Genomic DNA, 23,744 nt, shown 5'->3' with positions numbered 1-23,744 from the left:
CAACTTTAATTATGTCCAAAAAGGCTGTTGTGCTTTAATAGTATCATTTACCAAGACTAAAAATTGTTTATTTTTATTTGCGTTAGTCACTCCTCGTTTGTTTTATTCCATTTATATGCCCTGGCATTTGTAATCAGAATTGTTAATAGACAGGGTCACTTCATCAGACACAGCTGAACGCTCTTCCCAGCTTCTTACATTAGTATATGATTCTTCAAAAATACACACTGTTTGGCTTCTGTCTGATGTAAACAGAATAGATCACAGAAATTAAACTTCCAAATCGTTTAGCTCTTTAATAATTTTAGGGGGGGGGGGGGGAAGGGGAGCAGACTATTGAAAAGGCTTCTACCTGTCTAATTACTCCCAATTTTAACATGGTTAATCAGGCTGGTATCTTTAAAAGAAATTCCAGGCTTTCTGTCTAACTTCCCTGTCCCTCAAACACCCATACACTCTTAAACCCATTCCCTTTCCACATAGGTTATTCCCATATATTTAAGTCAGAGAAGTTCAAGTCAGAGAACTGAGTGAAGAGTCAAATTATGAATGCAATTTTAGAAGAACTATCTAGAAGAAAAGTTTAAACAGATTGGGGGAGTTTTATTGGGGCTTCATCTCAATAGGTTCTTCAAATTATTTAATGGCATGAGAGGAAATCTAAAATGTCTTCACGTCTAAACATTAAGCTAAAATAGACACCACTTAGTTTAAAGCCATTATCATTTCACTTCACATTTAGAAGATGAACAGTCTAAATCAAAGTTGTATTAGATTTAGTTTATTTAATAGAACTTCTAAATTGAAGTAAGAAGTATGTAGTTTGAACTTTATGGCAAAGCGTGCAATCTTCACATTTTTTTTTCTGTACCACATTAGCTACTTGCTCACTAGACATATAATGGGTAGAAAACAAGAGTTTCTTTGTTTGCATACATTAATGTAAAGCTGTAAAACTCATTCAGCCAAACTTTCACCTTTAAACCTTAACCTGACTTGTAACAACATTTGTAGCCTCTAAAATTACACTGCATGCACCCAGACGGAGTCAATCACCCTTCACTTTTGATGCGTAGAATAATGATCTACCACTTAAGCTTGAGCCTTTAAAAGCCTGAAGAAAAATATGTACATATCTGCATCTTAAATCAGTAGTGAAATAGCAAAATTCTATCCAGCATTACTGTTTAGAAAACCAGGTCTATATGAAACAGAAACATAATTTTATTTATTAAACCTCTCTCACAACCCTGGCTAAATGCCACAGGAAAAAGAAGGATGTTATACAACATAACAACATTCAAAGCTGAAAGTGCTTTGAAAAAGCCATTAGACAAGCAAACAAACAAAAATAAACAAAGCAGATAAAAATGAGAAGCTAATACACAAACAGTACACGTGGTAAGGGAAGCAGAGGAATCAATGAGCACTGCAAGACAGACACCAAAAGCATCAACATAACATGCAATAAAACCGCTCTTGCAATGAATGATGAAAACAAAAAATCCTGCTGAGTTTGATTAGAGTCTTGAAACTTTCTTCACTTTTTAAGTTTAGAAGTGAGATTATAAATTATTTTTTCTCCCTTATTGAACATTTCTATGCAATACTGCATAGCGGCAAAGTGACATACAGATTGAGCCTTTGAAATACAAGCAAAAAATCGAAACGAGCAGTGAAACTTCTACTGACTTTAAGTAGCTGAGAATTCATCTAGGTTTTTTGTTTCTCCTCCTCAGCCCACAAAAAGAATAAGCTGCTCTTCCTCTTTCATGTATGGTAATACAAACAGTGAGCTATTTTTATTTTGTCTTTATTACAGCTTTTTTTGTTTTTAAGGAATCCTTACTTTAAAACAAGTTTTAACAAGTACATTACAGTCTGCACACATAATGTGCTGGGTGGAGTAAGAGCCCTCAGAAGCACAGTGCAGAGAGCCAATAAAGGACTTGTCATCAACACCCTCTAATTTCATGACTACTAGAACAAAAGCAAATGCCAGGTTCAGCTCATTGCAAAGAAAAGGGTTCATTAAACTCATGTGGCTTTTTATTTGGCTAGCATAAGGTGAGTAAAATAAAATTTAGTTTTATGAGATTCAAAATGATCATCTGCAAGCCTACAGGAATTGTGATGAAATGACCAACTTAAATGACTAACTTGGTTTAATTCTAATTATTGCTGGGCTGTAGTTCACCATGATTTTTTTAGCTGTGGGGTTGTTGCCTTCCTTCCTGCAGTAAGGTAATAGGCAAATAAAATGTAAATGTCTTTCTGTAAATTTATGTAGAATAAAATGTAAATTCCTGTCCAAGACAGAAATAACAATGCTGATGACATGATAATCTGAGTGCAGACATTAAACCAATCTTTTTAGAATAATAACAATTGATTTCAATCATATTTAAATAGTGATTTTCCCAAATTCATAGCTATCAGTCAAAATTAAATGTCCACATATAAATATATATGTGTATAAATAATGCTTACTAACGCTGGTCTCATCGTAAAGGCCCTGGGTCAGTCTAAGCCTGTCAAATGTCCTAACTTGGTTCTCCCAGAAAATGCGCAGGAAAAACACTCCCCATCTGACAGAGAGAGACAGACAGACGGGGGGGGGGGGGGGGGGGATTAAATGTTCTCATTCCACATTATGTTAATGGCTGCTGTACAAGTGTGTAGATAGAAAAGAAGCAATCATTTAGATTTAAAAAAAAAAAAAAGACTTATCTGTTTGTTTTTTCCTTGGGTGGCAGAGTGAGGGGGAACAGAATTTGAAAGACAACCAAGACAGACAGCAAGTAAGATAACTGGCAATTCAGAAGCCAACAAATGTTGTGAGGAGAGATTTTTCAGCAGTGGGATTTAGGGAACCTCAACCCCAAGTTGGTAGAGACTGAAGTTGAATCCTATTTTAGTGTTTGTAGTGATAAGCCTCAAAGGGATAATGTCTCACTCTAGAAGGGCCCAGCTCACTTGTATTTTCTGCCATTGTGTACTTGCCACATAAAGCCCATCCATTTTAAGCGGTTATATCATAAGTGACGCCTTTGTGCCTTTGTACAGTTCTAAAAAATTAATATTCATATACACACTACAATGTTTTCTTCATTTCCTCCACTAAAAATGGGAAGTAAACAGAAGTGTATTTATATTGGCACTATAATCCTCCTATGGAATAAAAGCCTTACAAACAGTTGGAACGTTATTCTTGATATGATACCAAGCTACACCACTGTTCAGCTCAGTGAACTGCCAGAATCAAACCATAACGGAGAAAAGTTAAACTAAGTACTCTGTATGTCTCTAATCTTGTTTCATTTTACACTTCTTAATATTTTGCTCTCCCCACAGGCAACAGATACATTCACCATTAAAAGTTACAAACTCAGAACAATTATTTTCTCAAGTTTTCTAAAAAGCAAAGTACTTCTCAGCAAAAAAAATCCATCCTGTATGTTATTTCTCATTTCAAGGTTCCAATTACTGCAAATCCATTTTAGAAGTCACAAAATGTTCCTGAGCTTAATTGTTAAAAAAAAAAAATTCCTAGTTTCTAAACTTAAGGATTTAACAGTAGTGTCTAGATTTCTCCTTATATCAAAATACAGGAAGACTTTCCTCCCCCTTCTATATTCAAGAGGTGAACAGAAGCAACAGTTCTTTCTTTCTGCTTTTCATCTAGTTTGAAATTATTCCTCTTAATTTTTGAAGGTTATACAACCTAAGCAATGAGTCTCATCAATCACTACTGAATGGTTTAAATCAGCCATTCAGTTCCAGATGCCCCTCAGTGCCAATGATATGCTAATTCCTTCCGAGCTTTACCTTCTTTTGCAGTTGAAACCACCATTTTCCGCACTGGTGGAGCCAGGATTTCATTCCTTGCACAGGGCCTCCTGCCAATCACTTTTATGCCTGTGCATTGGTATAGTGCAATTTCCATTTTACAGTTGCATAAGGTATACTATAGTTAAACAAGTTTGTTATGCTATACCATCACCTGATACATCCTCTCACTATTACATGCTGCTGCTGCAGTTTCCATAGTCCCAAACCCTGCCTTCTCCAGTAGCAATTCCTATTTTGGGTAGCAAAAGGTAAGATAAGTTATATTTATCCTAACCTTGTTTTCTCCTGCCCTTGTTTCCTCACAGCTACTTCATTTCTTTCACTTTATCACTTCCTACCATTAAACATTTCCATTGTGAAATATTTGCCAACTGCTGTACCTAGGCCATCAGCTATATTCAAAAAGAGAAAGTGGCACTGACAGAGCTGTTTTATGAGTGGGAGGTGGGGGGGAAAGATGAGAATATGTTCAGAATTTGCAAATCCCAGCTCTGAGCCTGCCTAGCATCCAACAGATCTCCTAGCATAAAGCTAGAGCAAGTGCTGAGGCTCATACCAGCGGCCAAGAGGTTCTCATAGAAGAAGTAGTGACACTGCTGTAAATGGGTATTAATATAGACAGTGCCTATTTTGGATTTTTGGGCTGCTATACTTAACTTGGGCTTACACGTTTGTGCTTATGTGGTCAACAGAAGATGTCTAGCAGGAAGAGTACTACTACTGACCAATGATAGTATAATGTACTATGACAAGCCAAGAAGATGCGAAAAAAAAATACTCAAATACATTTTTGATCAGCTTCACACTATACGTAGAGCCATAAATGTGTATGTAAATTCATCAAGCGTAGAGGGTTTCTTTTTTTTCTTCCTCCCAGCTAATTGACTCTTAAGGAAATGTTCACCATAATCTCATTTTCCGATGTGCTGAGAGAACTCACAATGATCCATAAACATTCACAGCTGAAGTTGAAGTCAAACATTTTATACAATTTAATTTAAACACTAAAGTCAAGAGTTTCAAACGGTACTACTGATTTTAAGTGACTCAATTTGGGTTGTAGGTTCCCAACTTCAACCAGCCAAAATGGGCTGGATTACAAATATCTGAGCGTTTACTGAAAATCAAGTCCCTCTTTATAGCACGTCCATCTGGTCACTGACAGAAACCCATTTCTTTTCCCCCCTGTACTTGCTTCCAAAAGGACAGACCTTTCATCCTGTACATGTCTTTAGGCCTAGGGCACATACCACACACGAACTTCTAAGATAAGACACTATTGTTCTTTATTACGGTACTGCAGAAGTTAATAGTAAAATTACAATCTTCTCTATATGAATTTGAAATAGTGAACTGTTTTATGTCTAATCTTCAATGTAAAGGCAGTTAAGTAATTAGATAAGAGGCAATATAACTAACCCAGAATGCAAAATAAATATCTTGCCTGGGGATATGCAAATTTCAGAATGTACAAAAATGCTAACCAAGCAAGTTTTAATGCAATACTAGCATGCTCACTCATGAAACAGTTTAACAATACTAAAGAAATCACAATTCTGATTTATATACAAGACAGAGGAGCAGAAGGCAAAGACTACAAAACTGAATTGCATCAAAAACAAGTATATTGATTACGCAGCTCGCTCAGACTGCTGTTAAGGAGGATTGTTCAGATTTCACTGGTTGGAAACCTACCCCCAGTATACTCGGCACTGCATGTCTGAGAAGGTATGTCATTCCAAAACTGAGCTTATTTGATTACTGATTCACTACGCAAGATGAAGAAAATAAAATATTAAGATTTTAAATCCATGGCTTAGTACAGATTAAGGTTTATCAATTTTACAAATCTTTAATCTACAGTAAGGGGTGTTCAGATTATATTAATCATTTACTATATTAGCATAAGACTTAAGGTAATACAACACCATATTGAGCAAATACTTGCTAACAGAAAAGGGCAACTTGAACAATTTTGAAGACATGTGTCAGATACACAAAGAAAGTATTTATTTGAGGAAGGTATGTATTTGGCTGCGGCAGCCCAGAAAACAATAATATTTTCTGATAAGAAATATTCATATAATTTTAATAATATTATACATCTACTTAGTTTGGTCTATACTAAATTTGTAGTAAGATACATTTAAAGTGAGTGATCTATTTATTTAAATTATAATGATTTACTGAAATGTAATTAAATATAAATATTTAATGTAATACAGAAAGTCCTATGCCCCTCTGGAGGTATGAAGTCTGGTAGCAGAAAATGAGAGGTGACTGGGAGTATATTTTGGCATTTACCTCTACTATCAGTCAACAAAACCATACAGGAACTCTCTCATTATTTAGATATAGTATTGAATTCGCTGGTTTGTTATATAATTTATTTGAATGTCAAGTGAGAGAGAAATGTTGACCAATATATTTACTATTTTAGGAAAGTGTGTGTGCCAATAAAAGTGTACCATTTACGTCAGACTTCTAACTGAGAAGCTGAATACATAAGACAGCTTTATTTTAAAAATCTGACATTTTGATGCACTAACTGCATAGAGTTTACATACAAAAAGTAATAAAATAAAAACCAAATGTGTTAGAGATGAGGTTGAAGACAGAAAGATGCTATTGCTATTATCGAAATCTACGTATTGAACATCTACGTTAGAAAGTGAAGTGCATGCCCAAGTCATACCCTCAGGTCCTATGCTCCTCCTGCAGCAACTGGTTGACATCTTTTCACTAAAAGCTAGGTAGACAAGTCACCAAGTTCTTTGTAGTGCTTCAGAGAGTGATGATGATAGCAGCTGTGAATAAGTTTGAAGACCTGAAGTACAGCCTTCACAGAAGTATAAAACTGCTTTTAAAACTTATCTTAAAACAAGCTTATCCTTTATTTAGCTCTACAAATGTATTCTCTGCTGATTAGCAGAGTAAATCTTCCTTTCTAGGTTTCCAAGTTTCTGGAAACAGAATTAACACTATTTCCCACTGAGAAATTGAAGGCAAAAGGTTTTCTATTCACCTTGTCAGCACAGAGTTCAACTCCTTTAGGGTAAGGATAGCCAAAAAATGTGCAGTTCAGCAGACTGTCTTGTCTTCCCACTAATAATCTTTGCAAGGGAAAGATGACTTCTTTGTTCATGGATGTTGGTGAGGTAGAGCGTTTTGTATATTTCCCTTGCCTGAGGCTGCTCAGGCTATGGCCTAAGCTCTAAATTAGAAAGCTGGCCTGCTGCAACGGCCAAATACGTATTATTTCCAATTTATCTAGTTTGTTATAATCAGACATGCAGAGACATGTACCTATACGCTTCACTATAGTTCATTTTCACAGTTCTGAAACTTCGGACAAAACAGGCAATGAAAAACTCTACGACCCTGAGTCAAAAAGCCCCACAACAAACAGTTTTCAGTATTTTAGAACATTTAACTTTATTAGTTGCTTATATATTCCTCCACTCTCCTAATACAGTTAGTTTCCTCATTCTATTTTCAATAGACATGGAAAGAATTGGAATGTATCTCCATCTGTTGTTTTGTCGAAGTGTAGGACACTTCCCTACTTAAAACTGAAGTGGATACTAACAGTACATGACTGAGAATAAATACTTGCCTATCTCTTCCCCAGCTAACTTTATGTTGCTGTTTTAACATACAAATTAAAACATACACATTCCTTGCATCATCTGAGAAGCCTATCCTCTCACCTCTTAACAAGTGCTCCAGAGCCAAACAATATATTCTTGGTGAGTAAATACATGGTGTTTCTAATGAATCCCAAATCACTGTGTCAACTCAGAGAAGTTCTGGCAGCCAGATTAAATTCACCACCTCATATTTCAAGGAAGCTTAGAGTCATTTGCAGAAAAAGGTAACTTACAGAACCCGGCTCAAGTCTTTCGGTGTCTTGATTATTAACTTAGATCCTTAAAAAGGGAAAAAAAACAGAATACAGCACATCTGGCTAAAAACTGTAATTCAGTATCAGCTGCCTAGCAACTCCTCTTGTTGTACCTGTTCAGATTTCCCACAGTACCAATCTCAACTGCAAGAGTTCAATGTAGGAGGCTGCCATCTGTGGCCCATGCCTGTAGTTCAAAATATTCGGCCTTGTAAGACATTTCCTTCCTTCATGTAAAATGCCCTTCTACCCATGCCAATTTAGTGCTGATTTAAAGCTGATGCAATAATCAGCCAAGAGGCATCAGCATACTCAATACATAGAATTAGACTTGCATATTCAAACACCAATATTGGGACCTACCTTGGTAATCCTAAGAAGACAGAATGGAAGGTGTGAATTAGCAAATTATCTGCCCCTCAACAGCACCTCTTTACCTTTCAAGATGCTGAAGAAGCTCACCTCTTGGTCAAGATTATATTGGCTAACAGGAAAATACTCTTATTTCCCCTGTTTACACAGTTTGTTGGACTCAAAATACACCTCGGTCACAACGTCAGTTACTTCATTATTTACTTTACAATTTTATGAAGAGGTACTCAGGTGAAAAGTTAAGGAAGGTTATCATCACCAAAAGAGGCTATATAGCAGAATACACAAATAAAATGTGTCAGAACCTCAGCGTATAAAATTTTTAAGTGCTCTTTAGTATGCTTGGAAAGAGCAAGGTTCCTACTAACTTCCTGACTGCAAAATAGCCTAGAAATATTAACAGCTATTAACAAAGAAAAGCCTCATTCCTAGCCATTCAAGCACACACAAAAAAAACAAATTCTCATAAATAGTAACTTACATGAATGCACACTGACAATGCTGATTTTCACTGAGAAAGAGAAGTATTTTGAAAAAAAATCTAAAATAGCTACTGTAATAACAAGCCAGGTGACTTATTCACAGAATGCATTTAATGATGACAAAAATAATAAATTGCAGAAGCTGAGCAAGTGATTGGGCTTGCTAGCTCCAGCATATTTTTACATGAATTAGAGAAAACTGTCCCCTAATGAAACCTAATATTATGCTTGTTTCAGATTGCGAAACAAAAGCTATTTCAGTTACTCAGGCAAATAAGGTGCCAAACCAAAAACAATGCTGGATTTGGGAGAGGGGATGGTTTCTTACATTCTTAAGTACAGCATCAGATTTCCGTGTTAAGCACCTAAAAAGAATTATATTCTACCTTTACCACAGTATTGAACTGTGAAAATAAGATTGGTTTTGCTCCCCCATATGACTCCTAAGCAATCACTTCCAAAGTGTTTTATTTTAAAACATCATTTGAAATCGATAGTACACATGAATATTTGACATTAAACAATGTTGTCACCTAGTCGTCACTAGTTTCTGCCAATATTCATGATGTTCCCTCTGTATTTGTAGACTGAATCAGAACCTTTAGACTGCAGACTTCGGGCAGTAGTTTTAAGAGCATCTTTCACATAAATTTATGTTTTCTAATCAAACCTTATGAATGGTACACAGTTAACCTCCAAAGTTCAGAACCCTGAACTTCACAGATGATCCCTCCACAGAGGTACAACTGACAGAGCTGCTAATGAAAATACGCGGTAACTTCGGGGACAACGAGAAGGAACTATGTAACACAGAAGTAAAGAAATCTTTGACAACCAACAGTGACTGCAGCAAGCAACGAAATTTGGTCTGAATATTCTTTAAACAGGTGTCCAAATTCATTTCTAAACTGTATCAAAAGAGTGTCTCTTTCCTTCTTATTGAAAGATAACAAAAAACACACTAGTGCAAACTGGGGAAAAAAGAAAGGGGGGGAGGGTCGACCTCCATGGACACCATCAGTACTCACATGGATAAGTGGTTTCCGATCAAACACCTGGATACTTGGAGAATATTCCACCACTAATAAGGAATTTAATAGCACATGGTTGTTCCTTTTAAAGTTTCAATGCAAATGTGGCTAGCTCCTTCAATGGTAAGCAGCTAACTATCTTTCTTAAACATTCTTACAGCAAAATTACTTAGGACACAATGCATATGGGGTAGGTGCTTTTCAGATTTTCTTAGATGACTTATTTACTCTGCAAAGATGCACTCAGACATTAAAAAATATTACACAGTAATTCAAAGTATTATGAATCTTTTCTTTATTTTATTATTATCAGACAGAGAATATGGAAAAGGAACAGGAACATTTCCTGAAATACTATTACAGGATTTCATGAAGCCTATCAATTTCTTCCTTACTGCACAAGGGAAACTTCCTTCTCTAAGAACAAACTGATGAAACAACAACAATCAAAAGAAGTTGCTGATGTATTTAATCCAATAGGTAGGTTAACCAGCTGGAATGGACTTTGGGGACTTTCCATGGACACACCTTAAAGTATTAATCCTTAGAAGACGACTTTCCCATAATGGAATATAAGAGCCAATTTTGCCCTCCGCTGGCTAAAACTATCAACAGAAACCATGCCTGCATAGATTCTGTCATTCGGAGCTGCCCATTCCATACAACACAAAATTCTCTCTTTATCAAATTTACCAACCCAATTTGAAGTACGGTAACTAGGATGTGATACTATGAACTGGAAACAGCAGAAAACATGTTGAGCAGGTGGAAATCAACTAAAAAGTTATGCAGTGAACCACATGGTAGAAATATAAAGATTTCTGGTGTGGAATCGGAAAATCAACCAGTGACATATTTAGCCTTGGAGGCTGCTAGAGTATTGAATGTACACTAAAAAGCAAACAACCAAACCAAAAAACCCAGAACTCTGAAGCCCCCACTCCCAGCAAAAATGCTCTACTTCCCACATAACTGAAAATTTTTATTTTCTGACCATACCAATTTGGTGCTGCTGTTCTTTCTTGGGGGGGGGGGGGGTGAGATCTCTGTGGATTACAAAGGAAAGACAGCCTCAAAATGGAGACGAAAGGACACAGTACAGGTAAATACTGAAGAAAACAGGGATACTAGAGAAGAGGCACCCCTTAAAGCAATTTTTCCTCTTATCTTTATGCAAAGCAGCATTGAAATGACAAGGGAGGAAAGCTGCTATATTCCAACATTCAAAATGATTCAGAATTTAAATTTATTCAACATCTATTAACCACAGGCTTAGATGAAAGAAGGTACTTCAGAGAATAGCAGAGAGGTAACAAAGAGTAAAAGGGAGGGTTTTTAAATTCTAAGTGGTTTACCAATTACTGTTTTCACAAACACTAACCAATTTACCTTTTGATTATTATTAAGATTTTCCTCCTCACGGTCTCCTAATTATTTCCCATCTCTCAACAGAAGACTCTAATATTTAGAGTGTGGCCACACAAACCATTGACTCAATATTTGGCATAAGCAAGGAAAGGAAAAACCTTCCGTGGACAACAGGAGAAAGGAACAAGCAACTGCAAGCAGATCAGCTGACAGTGGAATAGAAATTATTTCAGTGTAGAAACTGCTTTAGATTATTCCTGTCCTTCTAAAGACATTTGTCCTCATACTTCATCATGCCTAAGGTTTCTGGCCTGTTTCTGGCCTCTCCATTGTGCCAGACACAAGATCAACTGTTTGATCACATTCTCAATGAGGGACAAAAAAACCTCCCTGGCAAGAGAGATGGAACAAGATTCATCTAGCTTTGATACTGGCTTTGCTTACAAGGCAAAATTAACAATGTCCATTAAAAAAAAAAAAGGCTTTCTTTTTCTGCCTGACATCTCAGCTGGAGCCAGCATCATTATTTGAGAATGTCTTCATCTTGGGAAAAACAAAAACAAAAGAATTAAAAACTTAGGTCCATGTTATGCATTGCTCCCATGAACAGCATGGGATGGAAGAAGTCTAGAGTATTCATGTGAGAAATGTATCAGACAATAAAAAGTAATTAGGAAAAAATGTTGCTTAACTTGGAATTAAAGATCTGCCACCACAGACCTAAGTAAATGAGTACATTGTGTATGAAGTCAGCTTTTCTATGGTCAGGAAGATTGGCAGAGATTTACAACGAGCAAGTTGTTGAAAAGCCTTTCCCACTCACCCCCCCATTCCAATTGTTTCTTCCACTAGATAAAGAAGACAATATGGAGGGAAGCAAACGAGGGATGGCATGACTGACACTGTTAAGAGAGAACAGGGTTAGAGTTACTCTTTTTTAAAAAGAGAATGCAAAACTTTCCACATTTGAAGCCACAGAAGTAAGCCTAATACCTAACAGCAAAAATGTAACAGTTAAATTTATGATATAATCTAGAAATAGACATAAGTTATTGCATTCAGTGACATAATTAAGACTTAAAGCTTCAGGCAGTGTACTTTACTTAGTCTTTCAAAAACTTCATTCATTCACTTACTGACCAGGTGTCTCATACTACCATAACTTTAATTACTCATAGGGGTCCTCAGAAATCTTATAAAAATCAATTAAGGTAGAAGTTAGTGCCCAAACTAAATTTAACTGTAAGGCAAAGTTCTACTTTGAATTTGCTCAATGTACACTTTCATAGCATACTTTAATGCCTGATAAAAGGAGTTGCTGAGAATGGGAAGGAATACTGCAGACAGATGAATCTGAACTCCTAAGAGTAATAGGAAGCTTATGCAGAAAGAAAGCAAAACCAAAACACCAAATACCATCAGCACTAATCCAGTTCAAATTAAAAACACACACAGAGAGTCCCGCACCGTGGCACAAGCACCGAGCACAGTGGATGAGCATGCCACTGCAAAGCCCAAGGAAGGCATACCCATTCTGAAGCCGCTATGCACAGTACTTTATCACACTCCTCGACACCAGTTTGATGGGGTACTTAAACACGGAGAATTTGCAGGCGAACAAAAATCAGCTATCAACAATACCCTATTAGTGCGACCCTAACTTTAATCTACAGGCATGATAAGATGCCCCAACACACATAAACCCAGCTCAAACAGTGACTAATGACCATTAATCCCCCTATCTCTTCAGGGATCTCGCCTTCTTCCATTTATCACGCTGACACTCCACTTTGCACACGTGGGTAAACTTTAACCGAGAAGGTGAATCAAAAACTGCCTCCGAGCAAACCGCAGCGAGCAAGGAGAGCCGCTGCCCGCGGCGCTGTGCCGCCGTCTCCCACCGCCCAGCTCCGGGGCCGTCCTCGCCCGCTTCCCGGGGGCTCTCCCCGCACCGCAGGGCCGCCCCCGCCCACGGCTAGGCCTCGCAGGGTGTCAGCGCTTCTGCCGCCAGGTTCGACGGCTCCAACACGTGCGCGGCGGCGCAGGGCGGAGCAAGACCGGCTCGCGGGTCCGGTCGCCGCGGCGCACACCTTCCCCTCGCGCACCCCACCCCGCGGCCGCCCCGCTCCCCCCTCGCGCTTTGATGGCGGCCGCGGCGCGGCGGCAACGCGGGGTTCGGCGCGAGCCCCCGGCTGCCGTTACCCCGGGCGGGGGGGAGGGGGCGCGCGCCGTTAACGGTTTCCGCGGGAAGGGGGAGCCATCGAGGCGGTGTAATACCTGCCCTCCCCCCGCAGGCTTATTATGGGCACCGGCTTCCAGCCGAGTGGAACAAACGGCTCGCAGCCTAGGGCAGGAAGGAGCCACTTCCTGCAGCCCCTTCGCCATCGCGCCTAATGACGAGCCCCGCTGCCATCGGGCCAGCCGCCGCCCCTCCCCCTCCACGCACACACACCGGCGCCGGGCGGGGGGGGGGGAGGGGGCGCCCGCCCGCAGCCGTTGGGCCGCGCCCCGGCCCCGCGACAGCCTGGGGCGCCCAGGCCACGGCCCCCGCGGGGGCGCCGGCGGCGGCCAAGCGAGGCCCGCCCGCCTCCCCGGGCACGCGGCCCAGCATCAAACTTCATCTCAGGGGGAGGGAGCGAGAGGAAAAGAGAGGGCGGCTAAGCGCGTCTTCCCCCCACTCGCGGCAGCGCGGCCCCGAGCGGGGCGGCGGGAGCCCGCGCGGTGTTTGCCCGCGGTGGTGATTACCTGAGGTGAGACATATTAATCCAAAGATGCAAAAGTGAGCAAACTCCGCGATCATTGTCCTCAGGTGGCGCCTTCAGACAGTCTCATGCCAGGAGAGAGGGGGGAGAAGTGAAAACGAGAAGCCCCCAACTGTAATTCCACAGAAGCTTAATATAAGCAAGGTTTCTTAATCCTCCAGGACTTTAGCGGCGAGCACTCTCCGGAGAGGGGACTGTCAAATCCGAGGGGCTTCAGAAGCGCGGCACTCCGCTCTCCCCTCTCTCGGCCCGGGTTTTCCTAAAAGGCGCTTTGACACTTCCGAGGACCATCCAGAGCAATAGGAGAAAACAAAAGATCCTCTCACTTTCCCGGGGCTGAGATCCACTGCCTGCCGCTCGCAAGTTGCTCCTCCAGCCTGAGACTTTGTTTTTCAGTACCCGGGACAAGCAAGTAACAAAACAGAACAAAGAATATTAATACCGGTATGTATGTACCAGCTGCTGCTGCGCTCCGCGAAGTAGAGAGAGGGGAGGGAGGGGAAAAAAGAAGAAGAAGGAAAAAAAAAAAGTGCTTTCTGCAAAGTGAGACACAAAGTCACTGCGCATCCGAGGCAGGAGAAGGGGCGGCGGCAGCGCCGGGCGAGAGGCTCGCTGCGGTGGCCGTGGCAGACCGCGGGGCGGAGTGAGGTGGCGGCGCGGCGGCAGCAGCCCTCGCTCCCATCACGGGGGGAAGGAGGCAGGAGCGCCGGGAGCCGAGCCGAGCCGCGCCGGGCCGCGGCAGTCACGCAGGGCGGCGGGCAGGGCAGCGCCGGCGGCAGCTCCTCGCCCTGCCCAGCATCGCCGCCGCCCTCCCTGCACGCGGGAATCCCAAACTCACCCCTCCGCCCCCCGGCGCCGGAGGACACAAAAGAGGGGCAAAGCGAGCAAGCAAGAAAGCAAAACTTCCAAGGACCAACGCCCCACCCACCCACCCCGCCGTGCAGCACCAGCAGGAGGAGGAGCAGCGGCGGTGGCTCCTCTCGCTCCCTCTCCGCCGGGCAGGGGTGCACCAGCCAGGAGGGGCCGACCCGCCGCGCCTCAAGTTTCTGGTGTCACGCTGCGCCGCTCGCGTCCGCCGTGGGTTTCCCCCGCCTCCTCCTCCTTCTCCTCCCTCCCTTCCTTCTCCTCGCCGCTGCTGCTGCAGGTCTGATGCCGCCTCGGGACACCGTAGAGGAGCCGCACCTACGCAGCCCCCGCACGCTCGGCGCCGCCCGAGCCGCCGCCCGCTCCCGCTGCCTGCCCCCGCCGCCGCGTCTCTCTCCTCCCGCGGCCTCTGCCCCGCCGAGGGGCCGCGCTGCACCGCGCTGGCGGGAGAGGCGGGCGGGCAGCAGCCGTCACCGAAAAGCTACCCCACCAACCTGCCCCAGGTCTCCAGAACCCCACGCCCCACAAGGAAAATAATACCAATTTTCTTGAGGCCTCCTTCGTGGCTTTGGACCTTTGGGTCACACTCCGTGGGCAGGTCTGCAGCGCGCCCTCTTACCAGCCCAGCATTACCAGGGTGACCAGACACGCCACAGCGGATACAGCCTTAGCCCTGCTTCCCTGTCACAGCTCACCTCGTTATTTTCCTTTCCTTTGCTCTAATTATCAATTGCACTAGAAAGTAGCACAGTAAATAAAGGGTTTTCCAGACAGTTAGAGTAGTCTGGTATTCCTGGTGGAGCAATGAGATTGTAGCTTGTTGGATGATCCCTAGTGACTAATGTTACATGTTGCAGGCGTGGGCCCAATCTACAGGAATAAGCTTTGTTAAATTTGTGCTTCTGCAACTAGGGGCACAGACAAACACTATGCAGAGGTGTGTAAGTGGCTTTAACAGTCAGCCCCATGTAGTCATGGAAGCTTTGTCTCAAGCCAAAAGAGGTAACATAGTGGTGGGGAAGAAGACTTAACGCTCGAGGGGAAAAGGGGAGATGGACCGGGGAGAAAGATTGTTGTTAGACAGTTTGGACATATGGCAGTACTACCACTTCACAGTAAAGCTCCATGTACGTCTAGGTTTGATTCATTGGGTTATAAGGATTGAATGAGATGTGAAAAGAAATGTAATTTCTAAGAAGCATGTTAAATAAATTAACCCCGTTACAAATGGGCCTTCTCTTGCATTTGGACAAATACTGGAAAGAGCCTTACTTCACTTCCTGGCGTAGGATTTCTGTGCACCCTCCATTTCTATCAGCCAAACAGCTTTAGATGTTCTCAGTCTCCGTTAGTCAAATCACACTCACGCAGGCATACCAAAATCTACTGAGTTTGCCCCACTTTGCCTCCCTCAGTGTGGCCTAGGACAAACTTAGGCTAAAAATCCAACACCAGAAAGGTCCTGTGAATTGCATTCAATCTATTTTAGTCCTCTTGTATGTGAGATGTGTAAAGACAGTTTTCAACAATGTAAAGCACAATGTTTTTACATTCAAAAAGAAGGTTTCTGATTTGCAAGTGTATATATCAGCAGGAGCCAAACTTGCAAGATTTTCCACTAAAACCGATGAGAATAAATCAAGCATTAGAACAATCAAAAGTTAAAAAAAATGGTCTGGTGTTTCGCATGGATCAGACATTCATTTTCAGAGAGGAAAAGGAATTAATGTCCTATTTTGAACACATTTAGAAAACACTCACAACTATGGAATCAATAATAGGCATTTCCACAGTTAATAAATCTACATATGGCCAGAGTTGTTAAAGCTGTACCTAGCCAACAACAGTTTCTCTTTCTGTTCAAACAGTGATCTCATACCATCATTCTGCACGTAATGAAAGAAAACTGTATTAGCACCTCCAGAATTAAAACACACAGCAAAACCAGTGAAGGGGTCCTTGATACTCCTTGAACCCTAGTGAGAAGTCTGAAATTTCAATAAATTAGTTAAAAAAATTAAATAAATGGAGTCCCACATAGGGCAGAAAATGAGGTCAAGAGTTCATGTAATTCAGCTCCCTATTCTGAGATAGGGTCAAGTATATGCGGACCATCACCAGCAAATACTTTTTAATCCCATTATTAAAATTATCTGAACACTGGGATTTCATATCCTTCTTAGGTAACCTGTTCCAGTTACTATATAGTTAGATTTTCATAATGCCTAGACTGAACAGTCTTTGGGAAGAAAACAAAACACACCACCACTACGGATAAAATTTTCAAGGCATGTAAAATGTCATTTTTATGTATCCTTGTTTTTGTATGAAACTATCAATATTCCATGTAATCTTGAATTGCAACAACATCATTTTAAATCCATTTCTATGATGTATGTGTATCAACATAAATTAATTCATTTACTTTGTAACTGGCAACAAGTATATACAAAGTAGAGAGAAGGTAAATAAAGGATTTGCCTAATTCCCAGAATGTTTTCTTTACTCAAGATAAATCTGTTTCCCATACTTTAGTGGAATAGTAAGTTTCTAGATTCATGCACTCTTTTGCTTAGGTCATTCTAAAAAAAGTGCCAGTAAAAACTTTATGTTGTGTTGAAGTCTTATGTGTGCTGGATGCTAATTTTCTTGTTTCACATTTCAGATACAAAGATATTCTAAATTCAGCAATGGATTAAGGGTCTGAAACTTGAATTTCATTTCCATATGATCATGAGGTGAGTGTAAGTAGAGTAGAGTAAAGCCTTTGTGCCTCAGTTACCCCATCTTTAACAGGAATCTAAGACTGTTCCTGTGACTGTAAAGAAATCTTTATCCTTTGAGAAGTATGGGTACATTCTACATGAGTTACCTCTAGTAAAAGTACACTAAAACTTCAAAGACTTGTTCAGTGTGTACTATCTTAAATACTTCATAGCATACTGTTTAGCTGTCACTGTTTTCTTACTCCTAAAAAATTACTAGGAGCATATGTATACTGTTCTAATTATCTTTTTAATTCATTTAAATTGTAATAATATATAACAGCTGCACAGCTGAGTGGTTCTCTTCAAATTGTAAGCCTACAGAAATTCATAAGAATCTCATAAGTAATTGACATCATCTTTAATTCTGCAGATGTTCTTACAAAATGTGTGCTATTCAAGTATCCTTATTCTCCTTGATACGAAATATATACGTATTTCAGATAACATTTCTAGGATAAGGAATATGGCTTTATCTTCTTCAAGTTTGGGGAACACCTTTTCTATATGCATTAAAATGCAGATCTGCTTGCTGTGTTAATTCTGTAATATGTGAAACATGATGCATGAAAAATAATCAGACCAGTTAAAGTAAATTTGGTGACATCTGAAAAGGAGAAGGCAAAAATGTTGTAAAGCTATATTCCATTCCAAATCATATCAATGGATAAGTCTGAGTCCAAAAAGCATAGGAAAAATTACCCCATTTCCACTGACATAAAGTCATGTTTTTTAGGTGAATTTTACAACCACAAGCTAATTCTGAGTCTTTAGAAAATACAATAATGTATGCATTTGACTGTACAATAACACATATCTATTGCTTTCAGCCAAGTGAAACATTGGTTCTAACTGCCAGCATGTATCTTTGTATATATGTTTCATACAGTACTGGATGCACAACAGCTGCAGGAGTGAATTTTTGATTTGGCATTTCTTTTCTTATACCTTCCACCCAATTTTTGAGACTTCTACAAACATGTAATTTGTGACAGAATAAGACTGCTCACATGTATGAATTTACATATGTTGCCTGTGTTTGAGAAACTGGGCTCTGGCTGGGAAACCTCCAAGAAAAGGAGCAGGTTCTACAGAAACGGTACTTGTCATTCAGCAGATGGCACTCTCCCCTCAAAGTGACTGAAAGCAGTGCTGCCTCTGATACATGGGAGAATGTGCTTTTGGAGAAGACTTATTTCACATCATCCCAAAGAACCTGGATTTTTGTAACTACTAAAGATCCCAGGGTATTTTTCTCCAAAGGCGGAGATAAGTGCCTGATGCCTTGGATGTGTTATGGGGGCAACTGTACTCTCAATACAGAAATCTTTTTGAACTTCAAATGACTTTTTGCTTCCTGATCTTAAACTACTGTGTAGCCTTCCAGTTATCTCCATGAAGTGGCTGCCAGAAAAATGTATGTGTGTACATGTGTATATTATATGATCGCATGTAGACGTGTATGCATACCACCCTTATGCACACAGAATTTATAAATCTGAGCATTCTGAGGCTGGCAACAAGCATGACTCAATCAGTAATATTATCTTATGCAGTACAATTAAGCTTCCACTGACATCAACGAGAACTAGTTCAGATAAGAGTGCATTGTTATTGTTACCAATCAGACTATTAGAAATATATCTGTATAAATTATTCCAAGTAGAACTATTTTCACAGCTTTTTGTCAAGATTTGCATGACATGTTCCAGGCTTGAGTTTGCTTTCACATAATCAACCATGTAGATTCACATATCCCATGAAATGAGCTAATGCACTTGCACATACACCAGTCATAATGCATGCAATTCTATGGGTCCTGTCCTTTGTTGTTGTTTTTTTCCAGTTAATCCCTTAATCATTTTCATGTAAATCACTGATAACATATCACTATAGTTTGAAGTAAGTTTAAAATATGGTAGTCAGTTGTATTGCCTCAGAATGTAATATTCATTAAAAAAGGTAGCCACCTTGAAAGTTCCCCAGATTTTCTCCCATTGTTCTATCAGATATAACTAAGTTTCCAGAACTGTTTCTTCACAGACTGTTTAGGACACCAGAGAAGCAATCACACTTGGATTATTTAGTAAGTTGTCTTAAAAAAACCTGCTGAAAATCTCTCTTCTATAGTCTAATCATTAATAATCTAAAACGAAATGGAAAAATACAAGGAATTATATCTCTCCCTTTGTATGTCTGTCTCTAAGTGCATTATGTGTTTTAGTTTGTGCCCATCGCCACTCATCCTGTCACTGGGCACCACAGGAAAGAGTCTGGCCCCCTCCTATTTACACCCTTCCTTCAGATATTTAAACACATTGATAAGATCCCCACTCAGTCTTCTCTTCTCCAGGCTGAACAGTCCCAGCTGTCTCATAGGAGAGATGCTGCAGTCCTTAATCGTTTTACTAGTCCTCTGCTGGACTCCCTCCAGTATACTCCATGTCTCTCTTATACTGGGGAGCCCAGCACTGGACCCAGCACTCCAGCTGTGGCCTCACCAGGGCTGAGTAGAGGGGAAGGATCATCTCCCTTGCCCTGCTGGCAATGCTCTGCCTAATGCAGCCCGGGATACCATTGGCTTCTTTGACAAAAGGGGAGATTGTCTGGTTCTGTACAGTGTAGCTGAATATCAAAAGTGAATGGATTTTAAAAGCATGAAAGCCTACAGTTGCAGTATAATCAATCTGGATAATTATTAAGGGTAAACAAAAGAAAAAAAGTTCTTTCCATGTCCATGTAAGTCAAATTCTCTCTCTTTTTTGACCTGGATTATTAACTGTTTAAACACACTATTCCAAGAAATCTTTTTTCTTGTGTTTGATTGTTAGGTCTCCAAGATGATTTGGCTTTTATTTACACTAATTTGGGGATGTAACTCTTGTTTCTTTGATGTTACACTTAATTACATCACTAGTGAATTCAGACTTGGGATGTCTTTCACTACCTTCTTGTACAACATTTCAATAGTACTCATAGTCACTGCAGAGTAAGGAATAGTAGCAATAAAGTGTAAGATTTTATTTTTTATGTTGAATTAGTAGATAGAGACCCTAAACAAGATCAAGCCTCATTATTCTAGGTGTAAAAAACCAACATGACAAAAGATCCTTTCCTCAAAGGATTTATAAAACATTGTTATCAACATAAAGGAATACAAGAAAAATTCACCACTGGCATAAAATTCCATTGATGTTTATCTTGTAATATGCCTTTATATTAGGGGCGACTCTAGCTTTTCATTTCTGTTTCAAAGATGCTATAGCACATCCCTATTGGAAAAAAAAAAAAAAAAAAAAAAAAGCACTGAAGCTATATTCCTTCTGTTTCTCCAGTAAAAAAATGCTAGGGGCATATTTTCTATTCAGTCTACTCAGCAGACTAGCTCAAATGCCTTTTAAAAATTATAATTATAGGAAATATTGTGTACAACTTCTGCTCTGTGGTTTTGTTCTCGTTAATGACAAAATGCTAATCTGCTTAATATGTAATTTATATACAAACAACATAGTATTTGTTGCAAAACCAGTGTTATCTCTGATATTGTTAAACAAAGAGAGACCTGTCCCTGATATCTCAGTATTTGGTTTAAATGTTTAACAAATGAGCCATTCAGTACTCACTAGCTCCTTGCTCCTATAAAGAGCATTGGAAAGAGTATGAGGGTGTCACCTAGTGGATTGTTTGGACTGTATATCAGAAAAGAGAGCTAAGAAGCAAAAACATCCAAATGGCATTCAATGAACTAACAAAATGAAAAGGAAAGGATTCTTTTTTCTTTACTTAATTACTCCAGGAATTGTGAAGGCTTCAACAGAGCATTATTGTTCTCTAATATCTGCCTGTGGGTTCCCATTCATGTCACAGAAGCTATTGGCACTGAAAAGGGCTGTTAGAAAGATGCATCCAAAATTCTGAAGAGAAAATTACCTATATTCCTGACTCAGAGGAAAGGTCTAATATTACCAAAGATGACCATTTCAAATGAGTTGCACAAAACTTCTGTTTGGGATTATAAATAAGTGGAAGAAATGATATACAGTGCCTGTAGGTTCCATCAATTATATTTTAAAAGAAAGAAATATTCCATGGTTTTCAATAGGCCATCAAAAAAAGGTTTTTTACATGTATTAGTTGGAGATTGCTGCATGCCTTTTTAATTCATGAATAGTTAACGTTAACCTTAGCAATCTGGAAATGAAAAGGATTACATAAACTATCCATCTTATTTCTTTGATTGAATTACTGCACATATTTAAAGCAGACGCCACTTAAGAGCCGAATTCCTGCAGTGAATTAACTCAGTCAAATGCAAAGCAGACACCCAAGCCAGCTAACCCAGTACAATTTAAATTGCATGTTGAAATTTAAAATAATCAGCATACAATTTTTATTTGCATGATGAAAGTCTATCTGATCCCATTTATTTAACCTCCTTTAATTTAAAAAAATGCTTATTAGAGTTTTAATATTCTATTCTGCCCTTGAGTGGAGGAAGTGAAAAAGTAAGGATGGAACTACAAATGATAGAGACATCCTGCTTTAGTGCCTAGAGCATACATTTTATTACAGCCCCTGAAATGCTTCAGTGTATTCTGTGTGACCAGCATGAGAAGAGGAGAAACAGTCTCTGCCCCATGATGGTATGCTTATTTGTTGGTGTCAGAAGTACGTACTACTTGTCAGAAGACACAGTGTGCTGCTGGAAGCAGCAGCAAAAAAACTTAAACGCTAGCAGTGTGTTTTGCTGGCCTAGCTGTTGGCACCCTGTTTGAAGTGGTAAGATGTCTCTTTTAATGAATAAATGGAACTGCCTTCTTCTATGTATAAGGACTAGCCCAATTGTGGCCTTTTCTGCACATACAGAATACATATAGACAATCTAAAATACTTTGCAAAACCCCCTAGGTGATATATTGGAGAAAAGATATAAAGACCCCATCAATCAAAACTATCCTTCAAGAGAACTTGAAGGATATATTATATTATTTAATGACCAAACTAAAAATGTCTATATTTAAAATGTTTGGGTAAAACCCAAACAATCCCTGTGTGGTGATGTAGGAAATAAAAGAAAGAAGGAACAAAAATTATTTAACTATCACCCTCCAAAAAAAAGAGTACAGCATATTTTCTGTTGATCAGAAGCATCTTATTCTGCAAGATATAATTTTTCTGATCTTTAGAAGCATTTGCTTCTGCTTTCGGACATGAAGTTATTTCCCTATACTTTTTTTTCCTCCAAACAGTTGGTCTCTAGGTTCTAATGGATTTTGTTGAGAAATGCCCAGGTGATATATATTATCAGGTTCAGCAGTAGACACTGATAACATGTATCAAATCTGCAGGGCAAGTAAGAATTGCTGCTGAGGGACAGGATGCTGTCAATGAATCTTATATACCCATTCATATAGCAGGCTATTTTCTTTTAAGGTAGTTCCTTCCCATTTTGTGCAGGAAGCAGCGGAACCAGACTCCCATACTGCATACATCTCCTTTCTCCCAGAAGGTCCAGCTGCCTTCGGAATAGAAAACAACCAAAAAACAACCTACAGGGAAGGCCTTGGGCCTCAATTAAATATTTCATTAAAAAGAAAACTAGTCTTGCATGTGTTCTCTTTAAAACCTCCCAGAGGACAAATCTGTCAGGGTATGTCTACATAGTTAGGAGCATCCAGTAACACAACTATTACTCCCACTCTCTGAGACGGCCTGACATGAGCCAGCTCCAGTCCAGAAGCTGAGTAAATATGCTAGCGTAGTGCCAAGCCTGAGCTAACACAGGTTGTGTCTCAACAGGCCTCATTAGCTCAGGCTCATTACTGTAATAACATGGCTACATGGCTGCTGCATTGCAGCTGGCTCTGTGTGCCTGGCTTGCAGCGTGCAAGGAGTGGGCACAGAAGTATCTCCTCCTCACTGTGTAGACATGCCGTCAGCATGTTCCTCCTCTTCTTCCCGGAGATTTTGTCATTTAATTTGAAAGCCAGCAGCTGCTTCTCTCGAATTATTGTACTGGGATAAACGAAGAACAGTTGAAAATAGTAAGTTTGTGAAAGGTTGTGGAAGGCTGACTGCCTCTAGCAGGTCGGAGGATCATTTCTGTTATACCATGATGGAGTTTTCCTTAGTAGAAAGCACAACCTTAAGCGAGGATCACAGATATACAACTTTCAGTGTCCTCTCCTCTCATCTCTTAACAACACATAAGATGCAGGAGTAAATTACACAGTGAGCACTGCAGCAGGGGGTAAAAAATGCAGCAATCTGCTTTCGAATAAAAAGTGGGAAAACTTGCCCTTCTCTTTCATAGAAATGGACAGGTTTTGTATTTCCCAGGTTGT

The 23,744-nt window shown here is 40.0% G+C and overlaps 1 protein-coding gene and 1 long non-coding RNA gene across 7 annotated transcripts in view; one reads left to right on the top strand and one right to left on the bottom strand.

Annotated features, from left to right (window-relative positions):
- The window catches only part of ROBO1 (roundabout guidance receptor 1), a 739,670-nt gene that overhangs the window by 309,524 nt on the left and 406,402 nt on the right, over positions 1 to 23,744 (bottom strand). Inside the window, exons 1-2 of one of the 6 annotated variants that reach the window (XM_064523257.1) lie at positions 14,704 to 14,986; positions 13,755 to 14,154 (exon numbers count right to left, since the gene is read on the bottom strand). The exons of 3 other annotated variants lie outside the window; for them this stretch is intronic. In XM_064523257.1, the coding sequence (XP_064379327.1) occupies positions 13,755 to 13,809 (55 nt within the window). In that variant the 5' untranslated portion in view covers positions 13,810 to 14,154; positions 14,704 to 14,986. 2 more of the 6 variants (XM_064523266.1, XM_064523247.1) reach the window with 2 other exon arrangements.
- On the top strand, positions 17,267 to 19,593 carry LOC112987896 (uncharacterized). The gene is made up of 2 exons (XR_003260411.2): positions 17,267 to 17,373; positions 18,290 to 19,593. It is a non-coding gene; the product is annotated as an uncharacterized LOC112987896 (long non-coding RNA).

The sequence above is a fragment of the Dromaius novaehollandiae genome, chromosome 1 (assembly GCF_036370855.1).
Source record: "Dromaius novaehollandiae isolate bDroNov1 chromosome 1, bDroNov1.hap1, whole genome shotgun sequence".
In the NCBI taxonomy this organism is placed as follows: domain Eukaryota; kingdom Metazoa; phylum Chordata; class Aves; order Casuariiformes; family Dromaiidae; genus Dromaius; species Dromaius novaehollandiae.
This window is presented reverse-complemented; position numbering and strand designations above follow the sequence as displayed.